At 44.8% G+C, this 24210-nt stretch overlaps 5 protein-coding genes across 9 annotated transcripts; 3 read left to right on the top strand and 2 right to left on the bottom strand.

Annotated features, from left to right (window-relative positions):
* Nucleotides 1-1953: 1953 nt before the first annotated feature.
* LOC108030660 (uncharacterized) lies at nt 1954-7150 on the top strand. Its single transcript, XM_017103682.3, has 6 exons — nt 1954-2408; nt 2555-2833; nt 2904-3269; nt 3623-3953; nt 4333-5137; nt 5198-7150. Exons 2-6 carry the CDS (start codon nt 2559-2561, stop codon nt 6859-6861), a joined length of 3441 nt encoding a protein of 1146 aa, XP_016959171.3. The 5' UTR covers nt 1954-2408; nt 2555-2558; the 3' UTR covers nt 6862-7150.
* A 47-nt stretch (nt 7151-7197) lies between these two features.
* Nucleotides 7198-11098, top strand: LOC108030603 (uncharacterized). The gene is made up of 3 exons (XM_017103590.3): nt 7198-7434; nt 7489-10701; nt 10782-11098. The coding sequence occupies exons 1-3, from the start codon at nt 7413-7415 to the stop codon at nt 10967-10969; spliced, it is 3423 nt and encodes a 1140-aa protein (XP_016959079.3). The 5' UTR covers nt 7198-7412; the 3' UTR covers nt 10970-11098.
* On the bottom strand, nt 10983-23510 carry LOC108030601 (centrosomal protein of 135 kDa). 3 transcript variants are annotated; one of them, XM_017103585.3, is made up of 13 exons: nt 23311-23510; nt 23173-23247; nt 22688-22814; nt 22477-22629; nt 20996-22391; nt 20726-20936; nt 20551-20666; nt 13167-13292; nt 12879-13032; nt 12699-12823; nt 11882-12149; nt 11516-11701; nt 10983-11263 (listed from the first exon to the last, which is right to left on the bottom strand). In XM_017103585.3, exons 1-13 carry the CDS (start codon nt 23407-23409, stop codon nt 11102-11104), a joined length of 3198 nt encoding a protein of 1065 aa, XP_016959074.3. In that variant the 5' UTR covers nt 23410-23510; the 3' UTR covers nt 10983-11101. The 3 variants fall into 3 exon arrangements, 2 of the variants coding, with proteins under 2 accessions (XP_016959074.3, XP_016959075.3); XM_017103586.3 differs by having other exon boundaries at nt 12699-12805; nt 23311-23509; XR_007763835.1 differs by lacking the exon at nt 10983-11263 and having other exon boundaries at nt 11560-11701; nt 11755-12149; nt 12699-12805.
* On the top strand, nt 14250-20431 carry LOC108030602 (uncharacterized). Of its 3 annotated transcripts, XM_017103589.3 has the most exons (5): nt 14250-14460; nt 16791-17228; nt 18679-19016; nt 19297-19966; nt 20217-20414. In XM_017103589.3, exons 2-5 carry the CDS (start codon nt 16798-16800, stop codon nt 20239-20241), a joined length of 1464 nt encoding a protein of 487 aa, XP_016959078.1. In that variant the 5' UTR covers nt 14250-14460; nt 16791-16797; the 3' UTR covers nt 20242-20414. The 3 variants fall into 3 exon arrangements, with proteins under 3 accessions (XP_016959078.1, XP_016959077.1, XP_016959076.1); XM_017103588.3 differs by having other exon boundaries at nt 14250-14550; nt 19297-20431; XM_017103587.3 differs by having other exon boundaries at nt 19297-20427.
* Nucleotides 17534-18662, bottom strand: LOC108030494 (E3 ubiquitin-protein ligase RNF185). Its single transcript, XM_050886437.1, has 2 exons — nt 18647-18662; nt 17534-18458 (listed from the first exon to the last, which is right to left on the bottom strand). The coding sequence occupies exons 1-2, from the start codon at nt 18660-18662 to the stop codon at nt 17722-17724; spliced, it is 753 nt and encodes a 250-aa protein (XP_050742394.1). The 3' UTR covers nt 17534-17721.
* Nucleotides 23511-24210: the final 700 nt, after the last annotated feature.

Below are 24210 nucleotides of genomic sequence, written 5' to 3'. Positions count from 1 at the left end.
AAGGGATTGCAGGGACCTCTAAAAATGTGGGGATCAGTAAAACATGATTAGCTCTAGCTCTATGTTATCAGAATCTGCCACAGTTATTATTTTTCTCTTGCAAAATTGGTTAATGGTCTTATACAAAAATTCAAATATTTATCACCAAAAAGGGTTCTATTGTTCTTCAATTCATTTCCCACTCTGAGACTCCTGTGAAACCTGGTTTTTAAATTCTTTGACAGTATCTTCTGGCGACAAAAAACGTTCGAAATTTAATATTAAGCAAATTGTGGCGTACCGCTCGGAATTGACCGTTCCACGTTGCTCAAATGGAACAGTCGCCACTTGACCAGTTTTGCCGAACAGGCGACCATTTGCTTGGAATTTGGCTTGCCTCCGAGGGTCCACAATGTCGTCTGTCAAAGGCGTCTTTGAATCAGCGCCATTGAGTTTTTTCAAATTTTAGAACAATTAACACGATCCTTTTTTTGAGCGATTGTCTCTTGTCCTACGAGAACAAACCTTTTTACGGACAGGTGGTCATGCAATATCGAATGTATGCTGGTTGGCAGAATTAGTTCCTGCACCGCGTCAAAGTCCTGTGTCTCAAAGTCTTTTTTTGTACGATCCTGGCGCCATACAAAGATTTAAGTTTATCGATGCACTCTTGTCGTGATGGTCCGCGTCGAAAGTTGTTAGTTAGTTCAATTTTTCTGATTCCTGTCGAGGTACATATGATATTTTATTACAGATCGGCTAAGAATTTCACTATTTGAAAAATCGTATTCCTGGTTGTGTGGTGAAACCGTAAAAATATAGAAATTAAAAAACGACGAACTTGCAGGTGCACAAAGAAATTAAAGTAAGTGGAATGTTTAAAGGATGCTTATAAGTACTTTTAGGCTTTCTTCTAGTGTCGCGGATTCTTTTTTATTAGAATAATGCAACCGATTTTTCTTTAGAGTTTACTTCTTTTGTGTAAACACGCCCGGCAGGAATAGAAGTCCCACTCATCATGATTCTTCTCAGAGGACTGTACGCCCTTTTTAAACTGGAGTGACCTTTTGAAGGCGTCTTTAGCGGGTTTATTGTGCTTTTCCTTCCATTTTTAAATTGTTTAATTGATGAAATGTCTTATTATTTGGGGAGCGGCTAACCGCGCTCATGGAAACTAAAAAAAATTCAAACTCTGAAAAACGGACACTCGTATGATTAACTTGCAGTTTCGTCGATGTGACTAAGTCAAACTTTCCTAGAAAAAGGCCCATCGGTGCTTTTATGGCTAAAACTGACCTAGGCCAAAAACATAAATAGCAGATATTTTGAATTAATATTGTTTGAAATTCGATTTTTTACCGCCTCTTTATCGAAATCGAAATGTGATCCACCTGTAAAGCTATATTGTTTTAATTTCCTCCATGCTAATTTTTCGCTGTATCGAAAATAAGAACATTATTAAATAAACATTTTAAAACACGTCTAATTATTAATGACCAATTTTATGAGATTTTTAAAATAACTACCAATTCAGTAATGTCGTTGGTTTCGATAGTACGAACAATATATCGATATTAGTATGGAGGACTAGCAGTCAGCAGTGTTGTGTAACTTCTCAATGCATGCATTGTTCTCGAATTTCAGATTTCCTGTTTATACTGCAGTTTATCACTGATTCAAGAATGTACAGAGTAAAATGAAAAAGGATGACTCAAAGGAGTACAGCATTAGTTGTGGTTATTAACGGATTTTTTAAACAATTTTATTGTAGTTTCGATAAAAGTGAAGATGTCATGTATTTTAATGAATAATATTTGTACTATTTTTGGAACATAACTTTTAATAAATTAATTCAAAGATTTTTGTTAAATATCAATTAGAACGGGTAAATCCACACGAATTCAAAGTCGCGAAAATCATGAAAAGGCGTTGCATAAACGCACTATCGGCAACAGGACATCGCTTCCCAACACTGCCGAAAAAGACGGCATCTGTTCGCTTGGTTCCCACGTTGTCCTGAATCGCGCATTGAGATGAAATCACCAACAGATATAAGACATTATTGCGAAAATAATCTGAATTATACCCCTGAAACACTCGTGCAAGCAAAACAAACCAAGGTCAACCAACTAGGGCTTCACTCGGAAAGGAAAATGCAGGGCGGCGAGTCCTCGAGCTCATCATGAAGAGTGGAACTTCACGATGTGCGATTAACGGCATCTGCGCGACGCATAAACGCAACACTCATCCGACGAAGCTCTTAATCGGTACTGCTCCTGCTCGAAATACACAAATATATATAAACAGTGCGCATATTACAAAGGTAATATGTTTGGACCCGCTCCGGTGTGCAGTGCGTTAAAGACTTTCCGCGGCCCATCTAAATTCCCCATGTAGAGCGATCTCCTCGGCAGAAATACACATTTTCGGTATGTCTTCATTTTTGGCCTTTTCTTCGGGGACGACGGAGCGCCCTCCGACTTTCACTGCAGCAACGAGTTGTTTCGGCGCTGTTTGACTGACAATTTGCATTCCGTTTCTGGCGTCGAAATGGTTTTATCTTACCCCCTTTCAGCACCATGAGCTGTTTGGTCAGGAACCGGAAGCGGAACAGCGGCAGCACGCTGGACGAATTCGACAAGGTCAGCACTCAGGCCAACGCCGATGACACGGAGTGCGAGTCGCCGGAGCCGGATGCGGAGAAAGAGCCGGATAACAACGAACGGAACGCGCAGACGGTGCCGGATTTCGGCCACCTAAATGAGACGCGGCGCAAGATTCACGATGCCATCGCGGCCCTGAACGATGATAGCTTCGATAAGTGCATGGCCCGGCTGCTCATGCAGTACGAGGGGTGAGTCAAGATAGAGATAAAGCCAGGTGCCTGAGAACAATAATAATTACCCTATATGATTATCTTGCAGTGCCATTCGGGAGGAGTTCGAGCGGGCCCAGTACTTGCCTTGGAAGTGCCGAAAACTGGCGCGGATTCTGATCGGCCTAACTGACGTCATCCACACCATGGCTCGGGGTCGAGCCCTGCAGCAGGACGAGGTGTACAGGCAACGCATGTGCCACATCGTCGGCTTTTACATATCCTGCGAACTCTGCTCCGCCCAGGAGCCGGTGGAGAGTGAGGAGACCATCATCAACCGGATTAATTGCTGCCTTAAGCTCCACGTTGAGTTTGGAGGAGGTGGCGCCGGCGTCCACCGGGAGCACGTGCTGCGCACTCTCCTTGCTGCTCCTAAACTCTTCAACAGAGCCAGCATATTGTCCGCGCTTTACAGGTAGAGGTTGCTCCTCCTAAGTGGGTGCATATTCAGGGCAACATATCTCCACTATTTTCCTTTTTCTTGGTTAAATTAAGCTTGTGAGTCATCTCTGCTTCAAATAGCTCACGAGATGTATGTACTTGATTTCGGCTTTCATTAATTTATGATAGTCAATTAAATTAGGTATTAAATGTTTATTCTATGTCTTTTTTATTATTTTTATTCAAGTTTCCTATTTAGGTTCTAATTATAAATTTTATAACTTGCTTAAACTTTTATTTAACTCATTTAGTTCTAAGGGATATATATTCCTACTCGAAAAACGTTCATAACACCATTAAATCCATGTCTTCCCTTACTCTTCGCAGCCGTCTCTTCCCGCACTGGTCGATGCCCAGCATTATGATCCAAGCGGAACTGCCAGACAAACTCTACATCGAATACATACTCATATTCTACTACTGGCAGCGCCTGGAGTCCGACGAGTCGGTCAAGGAGCGCATTGTGGACTTTGCCGAAAAGTTCATGAGACCCTCGAGATCCCTGGCCACAAAAAGTGTTTATGCTCACTACTTGCCCAAGTTTGCAGACCAGAATACGGCCACGCGAACAATACTGAACCATCTAAAGACAAGCCGCTGCTTCGGTTTGCATATGCTCAGCAAAGTGGACAATCGACCGGTGCAGTCTAACGAAGTGGTAAGTTTGGTAGTTAAATTTGTATGGAGAAAGTCTTAAAATTACTACCACAAGAAAGCAACACGGCGAGAAGAAGTTTAGTTATCTGGTCTAACAAAATAGATCAGCATTTAAGTTTGTAAATACGTAAGCTTCCTTTACTATGTTGCTAACAAGGCCAACCAGGCTTTACCATGATGTCTTAGTAAAAGGTCTGATTCGGACGAGCATGTGGGGCAAAAGCCACTGCCGGCGCAGTTAGTCGCGTGACAGGCAGTGGCCGGCTTCATTTTGCTGTCCCAAAATGACTACAACCTTAACTGAGTTCCTTATTATCATTCTCCATATACAATATGAGTTTCATCTGTTTAACTAACTTCTATGAAATCTTTTCCCACAGATACTCAGCTCCGACGATGATGAGGGCAGTTGCCCTATGTGGGACATATCGGGTACGCCAACATCATCACTGAACAATCATCCGCCCGTTTTCCTCCAGAATCTCTGCCAGAATGCCCGCCAGTTGGAGCCGTGCAAGCGGGCCAATGCTCTTTTCAGCGGCATTGACAACTCCATCGAAATCGTTGAGCTGCGCGACTCAGACGACGACGTGGAGATGTTTTCGGTGAACTTCAATGTGCCTGCCAATGTCGATGGCATCATCTCAAACTCTAACTCAAACGACTCGGCCAATCAGACTTCGACAACGATGCTCGGGGAGGATGACTCCGTTCCCGTTACTCGCATCTATCCCAGCAACCTGCGGACCTACGAAAGGGCAGTGCTTCCACCCACCACCTACACAGTGCCGCGCATCGTGAACAGCTACAGTTGCCGCCGGGATAGCCTTCATCTGGTGTCGACCACAGCGCCGCATCTTGTCGATCAGTGCGTGCAAACGTTGGAGGACGAGGAGCCGGACCTGGTGGAGGAGGAGGACCAGTACTCAAGCGTCCACAGCCAAAGCTTCTTCCCGCGGAGAAGCAGTGCCAGTGATGCCAGCGGACAACGAACCCCACTGTACCACTGCCGTCAAACTTCTAGTCAGAACAGCAACTGTAGCGAATCCTCGTTGGTAAAGAAACAGGTCACCTTCAGTCCCCGGCATCTGGGCGCAACTGCAAGTGTCAAGGCCACCGCCACCAAGAAGCCCTCCATCAAGCAGTACAAGTCGCATGGCATGGGGATTGTTCGCTGGAAAGCTGGTAAAGAAGAATAAAACACTTATTTTACCATAGCAAAAATTAACTTTTGTATCCTTGCAGAGCACCTCGAGGCCAGTGCGAAAATGTTCGCCAAGCTCGACGCCAGGATAAAGGCCAGAAACGAAGTCGTAAATGTCGCTGCTAGCCAACTAACGCCCACCACCAGTAATGCCTCCAGTAGCACTCCCACCAAGATCTCGGCCAGGCCCACTCGCATTCGGAACAAGGCCCGAGGGCAGAGAGTGGCACTGCCTACGCCGCCAGCGTCTACGCACAGTTCGAGCAGTCCCTGCCAGATACAAATTACAACCGCTGACAACCAGAACTCCAACTCCGAGTGGGATTTCGGCCGACGCTGTTTCTCCAAGGCCTCTGGCGATGAAGTGAGCTACTACAACCACCTGCTTAAAGTGCAGCGCGAGAATATCCGCCGACGAAGGTTGAATAACCAGAAGAAAAAAACTGTAAAGGTCAACCACCAGGAGCAGAAGGATACCAAACAGCTGAAACTGCTTAAGCAGGCCACAAAGCGATGCCGCCAACTACGCGCCTTGAACGCCAAGCAGAGAAAGGAGGTACAGCAACTAGAACAGGACCTGACTATCATTCGGAAATCTGCGCCCCACAGATTGCCATTAATAAGACTGAAACGTTTTAATCTCAGGAGCCTGGTACGGTCACAAAAAGCGAACGAAGCGCTCAGTGACCAAGAGGAAATAGTTACAGACGAAGAGCTAAGTCTAAAGGAGGTGGAGCAGCCAGAAAAACGAGAAGATGAGCTTAAAAACAGCAATGACTTTGAGGAAAAATGTCATCTGGAGCCTCAAAACCAAATAGACGAAAGGGAAGTAATTGGAGACCCGGATGAGCCAAACGGGAAGGAGGGAGAGCTCGATCCGGAGCATCAAGAATTTCTTGAGGAGCAGTTTCTGCAAGAGCAACATCAACTGGAGATGCTCCTGCAACAACAGGAGGAAGAGGAGCAACAAGTTGACGAAGAAGCAGAGGAAGTGCCACATCTAGAAGAAGGTGAAGGGCAGGCAGAAGAAGAATCAGACCAGGCGGAGAATGAAGAACTAACAGAGGAGAAGCAACGCCAAGTAGAAGTTGAACCACAGACAGAGGAAGAGCAAAGCCTGTCAAGGGATCAAGACCGAGCAGAGGAAAATCAGCATCACGATCAACAGAATCAACAGCATTGGGATGAGCAAGTTCAGGAGGAGGAAGTTAAAAAGCCGTCACTGGACAACCAGCAGATTGAGGAGGAAGTCGAGCCACCACTAAAACACAAAAAACGCAAGCGAAGGCGCCGTTTCAAGTGCCCTCGCTGGACACACACAAAAAATAAAAGGAAGAAGTGGCTTATGACTTGCGCAGTATTGTTTGAAGCAGATCCTGTACTCGAAACCTCTCCTATTCAACCCGAGCCAGCTCCCGATGAAGAGCCACCCGCCAATGCCGAGCCAATTCCAGAGCCTGCCTACGAGTTCGACCAGGACATGGTGCCCGAGGTTGGAAACGAATTGGAAATCGCTGCACCCATTCTTGCGGCGGAGGGCGAAGACAGCACTGCGATGCTCTCGCCGTCCCACAATCTCGAACTGGTGACCATCAACGTGCCAGTGTACTTGCTCAACGGCGAGAGTCGCGATGTCAGCACTCCCCTGTCCAGTAGTTCTTTCGGTGCCAGCGGATCAGAGCCATATGCCACATCGAAGGATTAGGATAGTTTAGGAAGCCCCCACCAAACCCAGATCGAGTTCCAGTTGCCGATCCAATCCCATTGATCTTGGCCTGTAATAGTATTTATAATTTTCTTTTGAAGATACGCCTGAAACTGTTGAAGCACTGTAATACTTAGGTTTATTGTAGTAAATTAGGAGTTGTTGAACGTTATAATTTGTATTTTTACATCTTTATTTGCAATACACGAATCCCATTAAAGTCAACGCGTACCAAATCCCCGGCATTATCCATGTCAATTTTAAGAAATAAAATGAAATTACTAGTGTATGTATATTGTGCGTAAAATAATAATCTAAGCAGCAAGTGTTTCAATGACTTAAGGGTGGTCGTATTCTGGTTTTATCTGGTAGTTAAAATGCTTGGTGGATAAGAAATTCATAACAGGAACTATGGCATTGGAAAAAGTTGGCTACAATCTTGTTAAAAATCGGAGGGCTCAGCCATAAACATCAAATGGAACTACCGTTGAGAGAGTAAAGTATATATTTTCTATGAATTTATGAATTGCAAACTTGCTTAAAAAGAGTCTATGGAGAACAAAAACCGAAAAGGTAGGCAAACTATTGAAAAGCTGTCGAAAAAACCGTGACATAAACTTCCCCCAGGGCGCAGCTTTGTACTGGAGCGAGAGGAGCGCGTCTCGATCGAGGGACGCCAAAGGATTTACATTCAGAACACCCAGAAGAAGGTGAGGGAACTCTTCCGCCATCCATCGGTTGGAGTATCCAGATACGCCACCAAGAAGGCGGAAGCAGAGCGATCATCCTCCTCGCTGGGCGTCGAAAAAATCCAGCGAACTCGAGAGCAGGTGGATAGGCTGTACCGGAAGATCCAACATGAGATAGATAAGTTGAAAGATTTTCGCAGTCATTTTCTCAAAGACACAGACGCCGGGAGCAGATCTGGGAGCCCGGAGAGGGCGAAGAACATGACCTGGGGCCAGAGTTTGGAGGCGAATCAACTTAAAGTCAGTCCCCGGGCCGCCGAAAGAAGTCCTAGTTCTAGTCCTCGAGCGAAAGGGAGGTCGCTCAAATGTCGCACCATTGGAGTCAAGAATTCGCCGGCAATTGATTCTCCGGAACTCCAAAGAGTTAGCGGAGGGTGTTCCTATTGCTGTGGGAACTGCGATCAGAATCACCAGACAATCTACCAGAACTGCTATGGAAGTGGGACCTGCCATTGTCATTGCTCCTGCAAATACAAAATGGGATATCCTCAACAGTTCACCGCTTGCAATACCCTTAACGGAGAGATTCTACCCCATCAGGGTATGCATTTTGGGATACCTTATAATATCTGTCCTCGTCCAACTTTCGGAAGAGTGGCCACCGATCTGAATACAAAGGAACACTGCAAGAATTTGAGAACTAAACTAACGACGGATCGTGCCTCATCACCAAAGGCTCGAAAGGACTGCTCAATGCGTACCAAATCTCAGGAGAGGAAGCCACTGGCTAGGAGTGGAAAGTGCGCAACCAACAAGAAGGCGGAAGGCCCGATCAAGGCCGAAACAACCTTAGCACCAAAAGTCCAAGACAAGACGAAGAGCTCTGAAAAACTGTCAAAAGCTACCCTGAAGAAAGAGCAGGAGTCGCTAGAGGATGGTAACAGAGGAATGCCGAAAGTCAAATCTGAGAATGTAACAGTTAGCAAGGTGGTGACTTCTAAGGCTATCATCAATGATGGTGATCCATCGAAGCTTTGCAGTGAGGAGCAAACCGATGAAACGAAGGTCCGCATGTACCACGATTATTTGAATCTCTATAAACAGGAGAATTCCAGGAGTGAGCTGGAAGGACAAGCTGCTCTTCAGCCCATTCCCACATACACAAGGATGCCAGTTGAAGAGGGCAAGAGGGAAACCGACCAAAAACCTACTATGAAACAACCTGCGGACTCACCTCCTCTATCTGATTCGGATAGGATCAAGGACCAGGCAATGGAAAAGGGCAACTCAGAGGAAGACCAGGGAGTTCAAGAATCCAGGGAAGATCCCTGCTGTTGTGATGCGGGTCAGAATACACTTGAAGGTCAAAGTAGTACTGATGAACGGATAATATCAACTCAGGATTACTGTTGCTGTGACGTATTCGAGGGAGGGAACACTGGCGACCATAAACATGATCGTATTGAAACAACTAATAACTACCAATCGACGGATGTGGGATCCCCTAGCTCGTCTCCAGAAAGTGGTCCTGTTTATTCTCATGAAGAGAGACGTCACGCCCTATCCCGTAGTCATGGTCGATGCAATCAAGATGGCTATAGTCCTTCGGCAAATCTGAAAAAACAATCTGATAATAGTTACTTCAACGTTACTTCCTGGAACTACACCAATACCCCTAGGTCCCATGATGACAGAAACCAGAACTTGACTGGGAGTGCCCCAAAAGTTAGTCGCATGCATTCCCAGCAATCAAGTTCCTATAGGTGTAAGGATAAGGATTCTGTGGTAATAAAGCAGGAAAAGCGGGAGTTCTCCAAGGAGCGATTCTTGATGCAGACAGTCCCGAAGGAAAAGAGAAAGCTACGTTCTCAGCAATCACCTTCTCCCCGAAGTGTAGGAAACACCAGTTATGCCCCTTTTGCTCCTCAACATCAAAAAGCTCTTCCAGAGATGCAGTTCCAAAGAGAAGCGAGGAAGAATCAAGCTGAGATTCCCTGTCATGAAGAAAGACCAATGCAAACAGTGATGCAGCCCAAAATCGAAAAAGCTTCAAAAATGCGCGTAGACCAGGAAAATTATCGGACACAAGAAGACCGAACTCTACCAAATCAATCTAGAACCAAAAATACTGATTCAAATCTTACAGTTTCCTCGCAAAGCGAAAGTGCTGAAACTATAGTTAAAAACCGAAATCAGCATGTCCGCTATAATTATAGTGATAACGAAACTAATGGATATAGTCTTCACGATCGATTCGTTGATTCCAATCGTGATATGCAGCAGCACACTCCTTGGAGATTCGAAGCACAGGAAAAGTCTCCTAGGTATAGATCAGACTATGGTCATGTCTATGACCAGAGTAATTACGAGGCATTGGATTGCATGCAAGATGATCTAAGAGAACCTTCCTATACATTGGATTGCAGGTCAGATGATATGAGAGAGCCTTCCTATAGAATACCAAGGGAAACGCAGAAATCTCGTAATAATTCACCCCATGCTAGCCACAAACAGACTATTCCAAGACAGCACAGTCCCAGAAATCCCAAAGACTTTTATGAACAAGTCAGTCAAAGGCCCCCGAAAAAGTACAATAGTCAGATATCGCCAGCTGAAGGCTTTACAAGAAATCAGAGTCGGAATATGAACTATTCGGCTAACGACCAGTCTTCGAGTTCTCACTCCCATTTGGATCACAGCCAATCCGATCATTACCAGTGCTCCGGGTGTCCGGAAACGTACAAAACCCTGGAGCAAGTCCAAAAAATGCGTAGAAATGTAGACCATCATCAAACACGCACTAATGATAGCATGGCTAAGGAACACTACTCCAAGTGTTCAAGTTTTCCCGACTTTGAGTGCGATAGATATGACGAAAAGCAGATGAAAAATCCCCTTCAGGTTTTTAATGAAAGTTCCCCTAGGTCCTGCCTGTCATCCCCCAGACACCCTTCTCCCGCTAAAGTTTTGGAGACCGTCTGTGAAAAACGCACACGAACAGTAACCTTCGAGGACGATGGTGGGGATCTGACCAAAGAGGAACATGTGAAGGAAACCTGTCGCAGTCTAATCGATTGGGAACGCGCCCTGAAATACCACATGGTAGATCAGAGCGGTGAAACGAATAACTCTGATGATAACTACACTTGCAGTGAGTAAACGCATTACTTATAGACATGGATATAATAGTGATATTTACATGTTTGGTATGTTTTATATATTTTTTTCCAGGATCCAGCAGTTCCGGGGAGCACACCTGCCTAGAGTCCACCTACGATGACGACTTTGCCAGCTGCGAAGAGGGGGATCCCCAGAGCAACCCCAAGCGGGTGCCTCGGTTCTATGGCTGCCCCTGCATGTATCAGACCTATAAGAACCTGGCCAACATGTGTCAGAAGGACGGGCGCTTCATTCAGTGAGAGTTGCAACAAGTTTTCTTTAGTTTTGCCAATCAACCTTATATTTTTACAATTTCGATATCGATATCCCAGCCGAACATTAAATTTGAGTTAACATAATAAAACAAGCAAGGTGTTTTGTAAAATTCAGAGTCACAGAGTCTTCGATGGCACCCGGGGGCTGACCTCGCGGGTCCTAGCTTGGTTGTAGCGGTCCTCGACCAGATTTCGGCGCAGATCGCGCACCTGCTGCTCATATTGGTTGGCCAACTCCTCCTGGTGCCTGCAGCGAGAACGTTCCTCCTGCAACTGACTCTGTTTCGGGGAAGTAAATATTGTTAAACAAAATGTGCGGGTTGTTTTTGGATGTCATAACCAATGGAGGAAACTAGAAAGGTAATTTGTGTTTTAAATTTAAATCAGATTATGTACAAAAAGTTAGCTTTCGAATCAATTGTGATTGCTTTGTTAGCTCTTGACCTTTTCGTGTAAAGTTTACTCAATTGGAATTGGGGTTTTCCATGACAGACAAAGGAAAAGTGGTTACCCCTCATAAGCAACACTCACCGCAGTTTGTTGGAGCTGTCTTTGCAGTCGGTCCATTTCGTTTTTGGCCCTGATATCATCGTCATCCTGACGCTGCTGATCGTTATGCAAGCGCCCCAGCATCAGGTCCGTGGTTTCGGTGGTGATCTTATTGAGAGCCGAACTCTGCTGCAGCTCATCGCGCAGTTTTTCGCATTGTTTTTCAAGCTAATAAAATGAATAATGTAATAAAGTTAAGTTGAAAATAACTAGCTACTCACAAGCACTTTTGAGGTACCTACACGGCTAGTTAGTCAGAGTAATGTTAGAAAGCGAAGTAGACTACAGCGGAGTGTTCTAGCTAGGATAGAGATACTGATACTGGTCGGGGCCAGAGCTGAAGCTCACCTTTTTGCGGATTTCGTTGACCTCGTTCAGCTCCGCATTGAGCTTTCCCTTCTCCACGTCGAGCTTATCACACAGCTCCTTGCGAGCCTCGAGGTCCACCTTCTGGACGCGGATGTCATCGCGGGCATTCTCCAGTTCCCGATCCAGACATCGCACCGAGGCCCGGGCGGCGGTCAGCTGCACCTCCATTTCGTCAAGAGCGCACTGGCGGCAATGCAGCTGATCCTTCAGGCTGCGCACCTCGCACTCCAACTCACAGATCTTTTGCCTGCGAGAAAAAATTCATTATTTATTTACATTTTATGGTGCTGGGGATTTAAACAAAACTAAGATCAACAGAAGATCTTTTATGGTGCTGGGGATTTAAACAAAACTAAGATCAACAGAAGATCTCGTAGTAGTGGCTCTAAAGCTATCGACTATACAGATATTAGGATAAATAAATTGTAAGGAAGCATCATACATTAACGTAATATCAGCAGAAATTTTGGTTGAACTGAATTTATAGAATCCTTTATCGTTTTTTAAGCTTCGACATATTGAATTTAAAGTTAATAAACTTCTTATCGATATGTTTGTGCAATATAGAAGAGTATAAATATTTTATTCAAAATCCGCTTGTTTATATTCTTATCATTTTTAATTTCGTAGTAAAAAAGTTAAAAAACATTTTCTGTTCTTAGCGTGTATTGCTGACAGACATTATTATAAGAGTTCCTTAGGCACACCATCATGAACCTAACTTTGCAGAAGTGAAGTTGCCTTTTTGGGATTGATTTTTTAATATACTTTTAATTTACTTCGATTTGAAACTCACCTGAACTCGATAACCTCGCACTCCAGACTCTGATTGTTCCCCTCCAGCGTGGCTTGGTCCTGGGTGAGGCAGTGGTACTGATCCAGCATCTCGTCGCGCTCCTTTTCCTTTAATTTAGATGACACCTGTATGCCAACTCGGGTTCTGGGACTTAGACACTAGTATTATGACTGCACTAACCTTCTGGGTAAGCAGGTCCTCGGCCTTCTTCACCTCCTGGACGTACTTGTGCAGCTGCTGCTTCATGTTGGCCACCTGCTTCTCGGAGTCCGTCAGTTTGTTTTGCAACGTCCTGGCCTCCACTTGGGCATCGCTCAATTTGTCCATCAGCCGGCTGTGGGGCAACAAGTAATGTGTGCGCATTGAAAAACGATGCGAAAAACCCTAATGATCGAGGAAAATAAGATTTGCCCCGGCGCGGAAGCAGTTCTACGATATCTTCGCCTCGCTAATGACTTTTTTGCTCACCGATTCTCTGCTATTGCCTCATCGCGGCTGGCTTTCAGTGCCACAATCTGCTGGCGCAGCGTTTTACTTTCCGTCGAGGTCTCCGTCAGTTCTGAGTCGCGCTGCCGGTTCCTGTTGGTCAGCTTTCTGCAAGGCAAGAGCAGGAGGGACGAGGAAATCAATTGGAATCAATGTTGAGGCGTAGCGCAATCAATGCTGTCCGCCAGAACCTGACCCTCTTTCGATGGCCAAGGAGGGGTCAACGCGCAGGGGCACTGCGGGAAAAGTAGCCTTACATCGAACAAAAATATCCCAAAGTATTGTAAACTTCAAACTTAATATAGGTAATAGTTATTAAATTTTGTATATATTTTTAATTTGAATAGAAAATCGTATACGATGATACAGAAAGAAGTTAAAAAATGGAAAACCTGATTTACAAATTATTTAAAGTAAACTATAACCATGTAAGGAAGTGTTTTCATAATTTGTCGCCTTTCTAAAGTAAAAATACTATATACATATAAAATATAGTACAAATTAATATAAATTATAATTATATAATAAACAATTGATATGACCATTTAAGCACTTGTCAACTACGAAATATACCTTATTTTGGGCTGCATCTTCAAGATCAAAAGCAGTATGAATCAAGATCTCGGATCGCAGTGCACAAGTGGATAGGAGTATCTAGCACTAACTGGCGATGCCAGGCACGTAGCCACACACATCCGCACTTGGCCAGAAGCTCAAGAACACACGGCAGTCGGCAGAGGTAGTCAAAGTCGCCGTCGTTATAGCCTCAGCCGTATCCATCGTCGTCCGTCAGTCAGTCATTAAGGCTAAGCAAAGTTCAAATACCCGTCACCGCCGCTGACGCAGAGCCGAGCCGAGATGGCGATGGCTAAGAGAGTGGCTGAGACAACCACTGACATTTCGTTGTTACCTTTTTGGTCAAAGCGGTTAGCACATTTACACGAACCGGGGCTCTGTCCCTCACCTTTGTGGCTTGGCTGTTGGAAGAGCGGATGGGCCGAGCAAGAGCAGCCGAGCAGAGCTGGCTGAGAAACACGGCCCAAACCACGGCTCAGACGTCTGCTACCTGCCCGAGCGAACGGACGCCGCGATCGCTGGGCTTCGTCGGTTGGTCAGCAGTCTAAAGTCGGTTCTGGCCTAGGGAACCGTCCCAATCCAGAGCCAAGTGTAGCGAATATCTGTGTTTTTGTTATTGTGCGTGATTGCTGAAAGCAAATCAAAACAAATTGAGCCCTCACCAACCAGTTTGGGCATTATAACAACGGAGTTGCAAAAGGTGCGACCGCCGATGGGGCGGGATAATCCCAATCCCAAGAAAGCCAGAATAAACACAGGGCGAAAGAGGAATCCAAGAAAATTTGCTCGAGTTAGTTCTGAGTAGTCCATTGTCAGACCTCATATGGATTGCTTTTTACCTGGTTTAAGTCGGTTCATTAATTATGAAAGTATAGTAAATACGTACAAGCTTAGAGGATCAATATGGATTAGCCAATTTAAAAAAGAAATGTTATCAATCTTTTAAATTGATACATTTAAATTTAATTAAATCTTAGTAATTTAATTTAGTTTTCTTTTTTACTTTGTAAAGTATTTCCCCTTAATTTGGTTGAACTAATATCTTGATGTGGAAAGGAAAGGCAATTTAAGAAGCTGATAACATTGTGAGTTTAATAATCGAACACCTATAAACATGACAACGCAATTTTTAATAGGATTTGTTGTTTTTGTTTGTAAATTAAATGGATTAAACAAAAATGTTACGCAAATAAATTAAATTGCTTCAAAGTTACAAAATAAACGAAATGCATTTGATTCAAACAATAGGCCCGACAAATGAAAGAAAACCGGAATAAAATAACTGAGTGTAAAAAACAACGTGAAAAGCGAATAAAAAGTCTAAAACGGAAATGTACAAATCCGAACTGAAATTTCGGGTCGTAATTGATACGGGTTTCACATACCATTATGAACTCATAAATGTACTTAATTAGGTTTATAGCACCTAATAAAATAAATGAAGTTTATGGGCTGACAGAAATATTGCAACATAAATTAGATACCTTCAAGTCCTAAAGAAATACCAAACTAAGTACACTTAAAATTCAAAATTCCTTTACAAGAGTACAACAACATAAATCCAGTTTGTGTGAACAAGATAGTTCTTAAAATATCAAGAAGAGGGGATACCTTATTTTGAAATAACCAAACCAATCTCTGAGATATACCGAGAAAATAAACTAGACCCACGGATGAAAAAGCTAAAACTCCCCGGGCGTAATTGATTTATATAAAGGCGATCAAATTAAATCCAGTTGTGTGTTAACAAAGAGCTTGCGAAAGGCGCGAACTGGAGTGAACTAAATGGGCTGGAGAATCCCAAGAAAGCCAGAATCAGACGCTGACGCAGACCGGCTCGCTGGGGGCCGCAGCTCCGAAAACCAGTTGCCAGTGGCGCAGCGGCTGGAGGAGCGCTCCAAACGGGCCACAAATCACGCAACCCGTGCCGCCCAAGAGTGTGGCACCTTTCGTGTCCGGCGGCGTGATCGCTTCGCTGGCTGCGGTTGCTGCCACATGTTTCATCATCCGCCGCCGGTTGCATAAGAAGACCCCCAGTCTACGAGCACCAGCTGGAAGCCGCGAGAGCAGAAGATTTCTGACCACCACAGCTGACCACCGGCGGCTGAGGCGCAAAGAAGTCAAGATAAATGGGTATTTGGGTCATGGCTAACCGCGCGCGAACCGTTTACTGGTTTTCAGTGTTTTGGTCTTGGGTTTTTTGCCTTTTTGGCCGTTTTCGCGCTGCCGTCCGGCCCTCATGATAATCAGTTGCCCCAAAGGGTTGGCTAATTCGCATTGGACCCGCTTTAAGCCCTCCGCTGCAGCGGTGAATTGATTTTTAAACAACAGCAGCCACAAGGAAAAGTCATCCATCATCCGGTTTAATGAGAGCTTCCACCCCCGATATCTACAAAGCAGAGGAAAATAATCACAGGCGAACTTCTCCAGTGCGAACTTAATTTAATTTAATGACCAAGTTTCGGCATATTCAATCTTTTAATGCGAAACGTCAATGGCTAACTTTTAAATAAACAAGTCCAAATAAATGACCCTCAAAAATGGATGGTTAATTGATTATACAAATCGATTAACAATGGTTCAGCACTTTATGAAGAGCACTACGATTTTTTGTCGCCTTTGCATCACTTTGATAAGTCAACATATAACAGCCTTCGATTTCAGTCTAAGTATTGAGATCCCAGTGTAATTGTCTCTATCGTTTAAATAATAATAAAATAGTAATATCCTTTAAAAAATATTAAAAATCGGCTATAACCTTAAATACGAAGTCATATATTTATACATACAAAATGTGGTTCTTTACTTTTTTAGGTTACCAAAGAGTAAAGAAAAGTTACTTAGGAATACAAAAAATAATCATTTTTTAAACCAAACCTTAACTTCTGAGTTTAAATCTGATTATTATTATTATCTAGTGGGTAATTTTTTAATAGAATATAGCTAATACTTTTTTATAGGTTAGATTTTTAGACGTTTTATAGTTATTTTAATAAGATAATGTGCTTAATAAATCACTTTTGGTTTCAGACCCACCATGAGACGTCGCAAAGTGCTCATCTGCTGGGCTGCTCTGCAGGCGGGCAGCTCCATCCTCACATGCCTGCTCCTCCTCCTGACCACCGGCCAAAATTCGCAGCAAGTGGCTGCTGGAATCGTGCCCCCTCCGTGGAGTGATCCCGCCAAGAATCCCTGCGCCAGCATGTCAGGTGGCTGGCAGCTCCTCTACTGGGCGCCACTGAAGAAGTGCTTTAAGATCTTCAGCCTCGGCTACCCGTGCCCGGAAACCATGGAGCTGAGCCCCACGGCGGTGAGTGCGAAGCGACGGGATCTTCCAGCGGCCGAGTGCCGATGTCCCCCGGGAACTGCCCTCAGTCCCCTGACCAACAACGTCTGCTACAAGCTGTACGAGCGGGGACCCTGCCAGCCCGAGGAGTACTTCCAGCCCATGCCGGACCAGGTCAAGAGGTGAGTTGAGTTCGGACCCAGCCCCAGAAGTAAAGATTAAGATTTGCGCAGTGGCTGTTCTCATTTTCACCTCCCAAAGGTTTATGGGTACTACTCGTATATCTGACTACAACCCATACTTTAAGAGAAAGTTCTAGTGCACTTAGGCAATAGCGGAAGCGATAACCGCCATGAATTTCTGGCTTTCATGAATAGCGAAAGCTAATTATTTTTCAGAATATTTGTACTTGAGCACAGAGCCAGTTCTACGTTTCACTTGGTGATAAAACTTTAAAAGTATAAAGAATTAATTAGGCGTTTAGTCATTCTTGGGTTGTTTGTTTTAACGAGTACCGCTCAACATTTATTCTTGAAATACACTTGTAAAAACTGCACTGAACTTAATTTGAAAAGCACAGACCACAGGCCAATTTTACATTTCTTCAAGCGGGGTGTATGTACTTTGACCCCTTTTTTCATAGATTTTGGAGAGGCTGATACCGACTAAAGTCTGCTATGCAAAAACGAGCCAGGCGATGAGGACGAAGGCCATGTAGAGGAAGAACTTGGAGAGGTTTTGTTCGTTATGGTACTGGGCAGTACCGCGATTGGGAGGTGGATTGCGTGGCTCGCCCAAGTTTAGAGAAGATGATATGAAACCGAAGGGAAAGCCAAGGCCGAAGGACATGTGAAAAGCGTGACCGAATCCGTGGATACGCTCAGCTTCCACTTCCGGCTCTGTGCGCCGACCAGCGGGACGCGGTGGGACTCCTACCCGAGGATCCTCCTTGCGAGTATCGTTGCGGCCGTACAGCGGTATGACCTTATCCTTATCGATCCCAGACTTGCAAACGGGACAGAGCTTGCGATTGGGTTTGGTCAGCAGCCACTGGTGCAGACACGGCCAGCAAAACAGGTGGCCGCACATGCTGACCACGGCATTGTGCGCTGTGTCCAGACAAATGTTGCAATCGTAGAGCGATCCCTCCAGGGATTCGCTGTCCTCATCATTGGCGCTTGAACCTTTTTGTAATCCGGGCCGTAGATCCTGCATGTGACCGTCGTCGCCCATGAAGAAGCCTGGGGTGTTGGGTACATCTGATTCCGCTGCTGACTCCATTGCCATCAATAGCCCAGCTCGACCCAATTCTGTTGAGAAAGACTCCTCCGACATTGTTTCTTTTGTGTGTCTAGTCCGGGCAGTTTTATCATAGCCTACGTGTGCCAAACGAGTTTGTAATATTTTAAGCCCTTAATCCAGTTGTCAGACTGGAAATATTTAAATTTGAAGCCGCGATTTTTCCCCAAGTAAACTTATTGCAGTTGCAAATTATGAAACCACATTGGGATCAATAGCTTGCACTGTTTTACATCGGGTATCTATTAAAAAACTTCTAAGCTATTATACCTTAAGATCCTTTTGGAGTTCTTAACGCCACCATACATAACAGACATGCTTAACACCTTCCAGATCCGGTAATCGATGGGGCACATGCAAGCGACCCCTGAATTGCCCCGAGGACATGATCTTTTGGCCAAGAGACAACAAGTGCTATGCGCGGCACGCCAAGGGTCCTTGCAGTCGTGGGAAACTCCTAGTTCAAAACGCGGACGGACTGGCCGAGTGTCGTTGCGAGAATGCGGGCGAGTTGTCCTCGTTCTACTATCCGGCGGAGGAGTCCTGCTACGAGCACTACACCAAAGGACCCTGCTCGACGCCGGGTCACATCTTCTTGCCCGGCGGTCGGTGCGACTGTCAGCGGCACCTGCCGCACTATCATGCTCCGCACCAAATGTGCTACGAGCTGGGTAGGATTGGGTTAAGGCTGATTCCGTGCATTACACTTTCAGTGCAGTAATAGTGTAATAGTTATAATATAATTTATTTTCAGTAAACTCTTTAAATACATCCATTTTTGGATCCTACAATTTGCTGATCAATGTTTAAGTTTTTTTAAGACTAAAATCTAACCAACTTGTTGATTTAAAAAAAATGAAATAAGATATAAGGATATCAACCATGCATTGAAAGTGTTTTGCTGCCCGTATTACTCTCCCTTCGCTTATATAATGTTCTCTCTTATTGCAGATACCCCTGGGCCCTGCCCACCTGGACACATCTTCCGCATACCCGACGATGTCCAGGAGACCACTGGCAGCACCCTGCAGCTGCTGCCCCGCGCCCAGTGCCAGTGCAAGGAGGGCTACGTGCCCTGGAGCGATGGCATCTGCTATCGCCTGTACACAAGGGGTCCCTGCGACTCCAACGAGTTCCTGGTAAACGGAACCAGTTGTGTGCGCAACTTCTGCGGCAAGAACCGCTTGTACTTCCCCGCGGAGGACTCCTGCTACAGGATTGGATCTCAAGGCCCCTGCGCCCTGCATCAGGTGGTAATATTTGACTTCACCGCCAGGCCATCCATCGATGGCATCTCCTACAACGGAATGTGCGGTTGCTCCGGGGTCCTCACCAACCTGGATCAACAGTGTTCGGGAGAAGGAGCGGATAGGGAGCAGAATATATGTGAATCCACGCCCGGAATGGTGGAGATCAATGGGCAGTGCCACAAGTTATACAGCCGGGGACCTTGCGGTGCGGGGCAGTGGCTGGAGCCACTGAAAACCCAAACAACGAATGGCACCTCAATCCTGGCCCACGCCAGCCGGGCCAAGTGCGTCTGCCGACCGGGTTACACGCCGTCGGAGGCGGATCAACGCGGCATGAGCAACTGCAGCGCTCCGAGTGTCAGCCTGGCGAGGTATTTAACCAACGAGCGACTCAACTCGAAGTTCCTTAATGATCTGCACCTTGGTGGGGCCACCTAAAATACCCGATCTTCAGCTATCCTCTGTCTGGTTGTGATGACTCTTTTTTCTCCTACGCATGCCCACCTATTCCACTCTATACTCTACCCCTATATCTATGTGTTGTTATTCTGTGTTGCATGCTGAGTGTTTTTGATCGGATCGATCACTTGTTATTCAATTAACCATTTTGTTCTCTTTTAGGTGGTTTTTAGAAATATTCGGTTAACGTGTTCGATAGAAAGAGATTGTGCCATGAATGTATTACATCGACTAATGTACGAGCTGTATTTAAGGGAACTCCCGATAAGGCAAATAAAACAATGTGAAAAACTAGAACTCAGAGATGTTTGTAATAAAGGGGTTTCAACCGTTTTAGCAGGACGTTGCTGAATCGGCCATGAGAAAATACTTAATACGAGTGAAAAACTTTATGGTTAGGAGTCAATAATGGTGATATTTGTTAGTTATGGTAACTATTTAAGACAATCAGGCCATGTCTATTAGTATTAGACTCCCGAAAAAGTTCCTTACTTACCTAACTTGTTCCTCAAGCTCCTTCACATTTTGCTCCAAGGCATTTTTTTTCTCTTTGCAATCCTTTAACTCGTACTCGAGCTTATAAGCCCGCTCTGTTTTGCTGTCCAATTGATGCTGATGAAACAAGTTATTAGTAAAATCTCTACAAAAAATGAAAGTAAGGGCCTAATTACCAGCAATGTGTCCTTTTCGTGTTCAAGGGAAATGTATGTCTGCCGCAGAGCTCCTATGTCCGTGCGGAGCTGGGTGACCTCGTTGCGATTGGATTCCCGGCTAGAGTCCAAAGTACTTGCTCGAACGTCCGCCGTCTGTCGTTGACGCTCGGCCAACAAAAGCTTACTCTGGTAATCCGCTATGATGCGTTCATTTTGATCGTTGAGCATTCTAGTTATAAAATACAATCATCAATAGCTGATAAAAAAACTTATCCCTACTTTACTTACGTTATCTGACCATTTTCCGTTTTCAGCTGATCAATTTCCGTTTGCATGGAGGCCAGGCGCTGTCTCATCTGAACCAAATCCTCCTTAAGCAGCACAAGGTTTGTCTCAGTTGGCAGGCGAGCTGAGTTAAGCTCCCGGTTATCACGCTCCATTTGACGCAGTCGATCGTTGAGATCTTCGTTGCGCACGCGTAGCGCCTGGAGCTCCTCGGCATGTAGTTGAACGGTGCATAGCTGCTTCTCCCTCAGGGTATCCCGCTCACAGCGAATGCGTTCTAGCTCGGACCTAGCACAATCCCGTTCCCGCTCCACTCGGGCAATGGCGGCCTGAACACAGTCACTTCGGTTGCTATTGGCGGTGGAGGTACAGGAAGAAGCGGTGGCCGGCGGCAGTGTCTCGTACTGTCCGCTTTTCTGCGGGGAGAACTGCAGCTTTCCTCCTGGGAACAACTCAGTTCGCAGTGCCTTAAGCTCCTCATCCTTGGACTTGATTTGGGCATGTAGAAAGGCAATCTCCGACTCAGAGCCGGACTTGCTCATCAGCCGCAGATACTCCTTCTGGAAGAAGTCCCTCTCTGATGCCAGGCGTATCTTCTCTTCGTCCAAGGTGACAGTGGAATGTTGGTTCTGATCTTTGAGCTCCTTCTGCAGCTCCAAGATCTTGGCCTGCATTTTCTGCAGTTTTCTCTTATGCTTTTCATTGGTGGCCTCCAGTTCCTCTTCGCGGCGAGTTAGCAGATTCAAACGCTCGTTAAGGTTGCGTTTGTCACTTTGGTTGGATGCAAGGCCACCAGGCATTCGGTGATCCTTGCCCTTCTTCTTAAGCTCCAAGTGCAGTTGCCGAAGCTCCAGCTCCTTGGCATCAATCTCAGCATTGGCCTGCTGTTCCACCTGGAGAGCAGCCGTCTTGAGTTCCTCCAGCTGCGTTTGAAGCTTCCTCTTCTCCTCCTCAGAGCCCAGAGCTCGCTGCATGGCATCGTGCATCTTGTCCTGAAAGTCGCGCACCTGCAACATCAAATCGCTTTTCTCTCGCTGCAACAGGTCAATGTCCTGAGAGAGGGCGCCCACCTCCTTGTAGCAGCAATCTTTTGCCAAAGCTGCGGGAGGTCTTCCCCCTGCGAGCATGTCGTTTAACCGGCGGATCTCCCGATTTCTGGCCTCCACTTTTCGTTTGTAGAACTCGAGCTGTTCTCCTGCTGCCGTAAGATCATTTTGCAACTTGTCCAGCTCTTCTTGGCCACTGGTTTGGGTGACTGTCACACCATCCTTCGTGGTTGTGGTGGTCTTTTGGAATACCCCAGCATTGCATTTAGTGCACTTGAGGGCGGATAAGCCGGTGCCCAGTACAGTGGGCAGCACATTGCCGGAACGCACTGTACTTATGAAGGGTTTCTTGGCTAAAAAAAAGGTCAATTACTTAAAATATAGCTTATTAAAGGCATTTAAACAAAGTCCATTGATGGTTTTGCTCTTTTGACCCACTTTGACGACTAATTCCGGTTTGAGCCTTTTTGGCCGTGGTAGAAGAAACCAATTGCTTCGTGAGCAAAGCGTCCAGTTGGTTTTGTAGACCATCATTGTGGCTCTGCAAGTGCTGTTTGTCCGTCTCCAGATTTCGGATCTTGCGCTCGGATTCTACGAAGCAGATAAAGGAACTTAGAGGAAAATAGGACTGGAATCGATAACCACTTACCGCACAGGCGCAGCTCGTAGTCCTCCCGGTCCCCCAAAAACTGCAGATGGAGTTCGTTACACTCGGCCAGCAGGCGAGAGTTATCGCACTTGTATGGTTCGACGCCCAGTTCCCAACAGGTCTTTTCCTGCCAAAACGAAAGGCACATCAAAAAGATTGCTTAGCAACCGAATTTACCACAACGAACGGGAAAGGAGGTTAGCTTCAACAAGCCGAAGATTAGATATCCTATTAATAAAATTCTCAAAAAGGCAAAGAAGTAAATTCTAGGATTACACTTTTTAGAGTACAAATTATGGTATCAAAATGTAGATTTTATTAGAAAAATACGTAAAAAAAAAGGTTAGAAGATAATAAATCGATGTATATACATACGCCTTTCTTTGAGAATACATTTAGGATTTGGAGCGAATTCATATGACATGAAGGAGTATGAAAAGAGTATTCAAAGTGTACTAGAGCGAGGTTCCCTATGATTTACCCACCTCCAGCAACTCGGCGACCTTCTTTTTCGTATCCCTCAGACATTCTGTGGTCTTGATCAAGTCCCCAAAAATGGCCTGCAATGTCAATAAACACTATGTTATGCCAAGAATTAACATTAGGCAGGGTTTGCGCGTTACTTGAACCAGTGGAATGGCCAGAACGGGCAGTGTCTGGGTGAAACCCATGATGTCCAGTTTACAGCGGAGGTCCTTGAAGTCGCCATCGTTGATATTCATGGGTAAACGCTAACGCTAACGCCGTTGAAACTTTCTAAAACGCAATAAAAAAATACAAAACGTAATGCGCCAAGAGTCAAAAATTGAAGTATGTAGTGTGACCGAACATCAGTTTGCAAAATATACCATTTGAACCAATAGTACCCCTATTAATACCGTTCATAATGGTTGAGGTCCTGGCTACCATTCATTTTGAAAGAGTTTTTAAAAAATGTTAATAATTTTGGGTTGATTTTTGTTGGAATCTTGGGAAGAAAAAACGAAGTTGTACAACTAATAATGTCTTTCTTCGGGCTTTATTTATTATAAAATAACGAGATCGATCTTTGACTTTAAGATGTCAACACTTTTGTGGGCCTGATAAAAAATTAAATAATTGCAATTGATTTACTACTAAACTTTATACTAAAATACCGAAAAATGCACTGTTAAAATTACATAATTATATTTATAATTATAAGTTTAGATTTTAAAAATAATATTCAATCAATTACTAGAAAATGTGTCTGATTACCAAGTTCTTTCTGTATGTAGATTCATTAGAAACCGCGGTCCAGCCAGTGTAATTGTTTCGCGAATCTAAGGGTGAGTCCAAAAATTGACGAAAATAAACATAACAATACAACTAATATTTTCATTCACCTTAAACTTTATAATTAATATATTCGACGAAACTGTGTTCAGTTGAATCATCGAAGTGATTACCCATATCTTCCTTGCTTCTCGGAGGACTTCATTCGCAATCCTTCTCTATCTATGAAGCAACCCTTACAAGACCTAGTATATAATCTGTACAATAAT

The sequence above is a fragment of the Drosophila biarmipes genome, chromosome 3L (genome assembly GCF_025231255.1).
Source record: "Drosophila biarmipes strain raj3 chromosome 3L, RU_DBia_V1.1, whole genome shotgun sequence".
NCBI lineage: Eukaryota > Metazoa > Arthropoda > Insecta > Diptera > Drosophilidae > Drosophila > Drosophila biarmipes.
Note: the sequence above shows the minus strand (reverse complement) of the source record. Positions and strands in the feature narration are given on the sequence as shown.

Bases quoted from the DNA above. Each gene is read 5' to 3' on its own strand.
- LOC108030602 (XM_017103588.3), top strand. From the start codon at position 16,798: ATGAGACGTCGCAAAGTGCTCATCTGCTGGGCTGCTCTGCAGGCGGGC. The intron at 17,229-18,678 runs GTGAGTTGAGTT...AACACCTTCCAG, and splicing joins ATGCCGGACCAGGTCAAGAG to ATCCGGTAATCGATGGGGCA. The intron at 19,017-19,296 runs GTAGGATTGGGT...CTCTTATTGCAG, and splicing joins CCAAATGTGCTACGAGCTGG to ATACCCCTGGGCCCTGCCCA.
- LOC108030601 (XM_017103585.3), bottom strand. From the start codon at position 23,409: ATGAATATCAACGATGGCGACTTCAAGGACCTCCGCTGTAAACTGGAC. The intron at 23,248-23,310 runs GTAACGCGCAAA...TTGACATTGCAG, and splicing joins TGGCCATTCCACTGGTTCAA to GCCATTTTTGGGGACTTGAT. The intron at 12,824-12,878 runs GTTAGTGCAGTC...GTTGGCATACAG, and splicing joins AGGACCTGCTTACCCAGAAG to GTGTCATCTAAATTAAAGGA.
- LOC108030603 (XM_017103590.3), top strand. From the start codon at position 7,413: ATGGAGAACAAAAACCGAAAAG. The intron at 7,435-7,488 runs GTAGGCAAACTA...AACTTCCCCCAG, and splicing joins GGAGAACAAAAACCGAAAAG to GGCGCAGCTTTGTACTGGAG. The intron at 10,702-10,781 runs GTGAGTAAACGC...ATTTTTTTCCAG, and splicing joins TGATGATAACTACACTTGCA to GATCCAGCAGTTCCGGGGAG.
- LOC108030660 (XM_017103682.3), top strand. From the start codon at position 2,559: ATGAGCTGTTTGGTCAGGAACCGGAAGCGGAACAGCGGCAGCACGCTG. The intron at 2,834-2,903 runs GTGAGTCAAGAT...ATTATCTTGCAG, and splicing joins CTGCTCATGCAGTACGAGGG to TGCCATTCGGGAGGAGTTCG. The intron at 3,954-4,332 runs GTAAGTTTGGTA...CTTTTCCCACAG, and splicing joins CGGTGCAGTCTAACGAAGTG to ATACTCAGCTCCGACGATGA.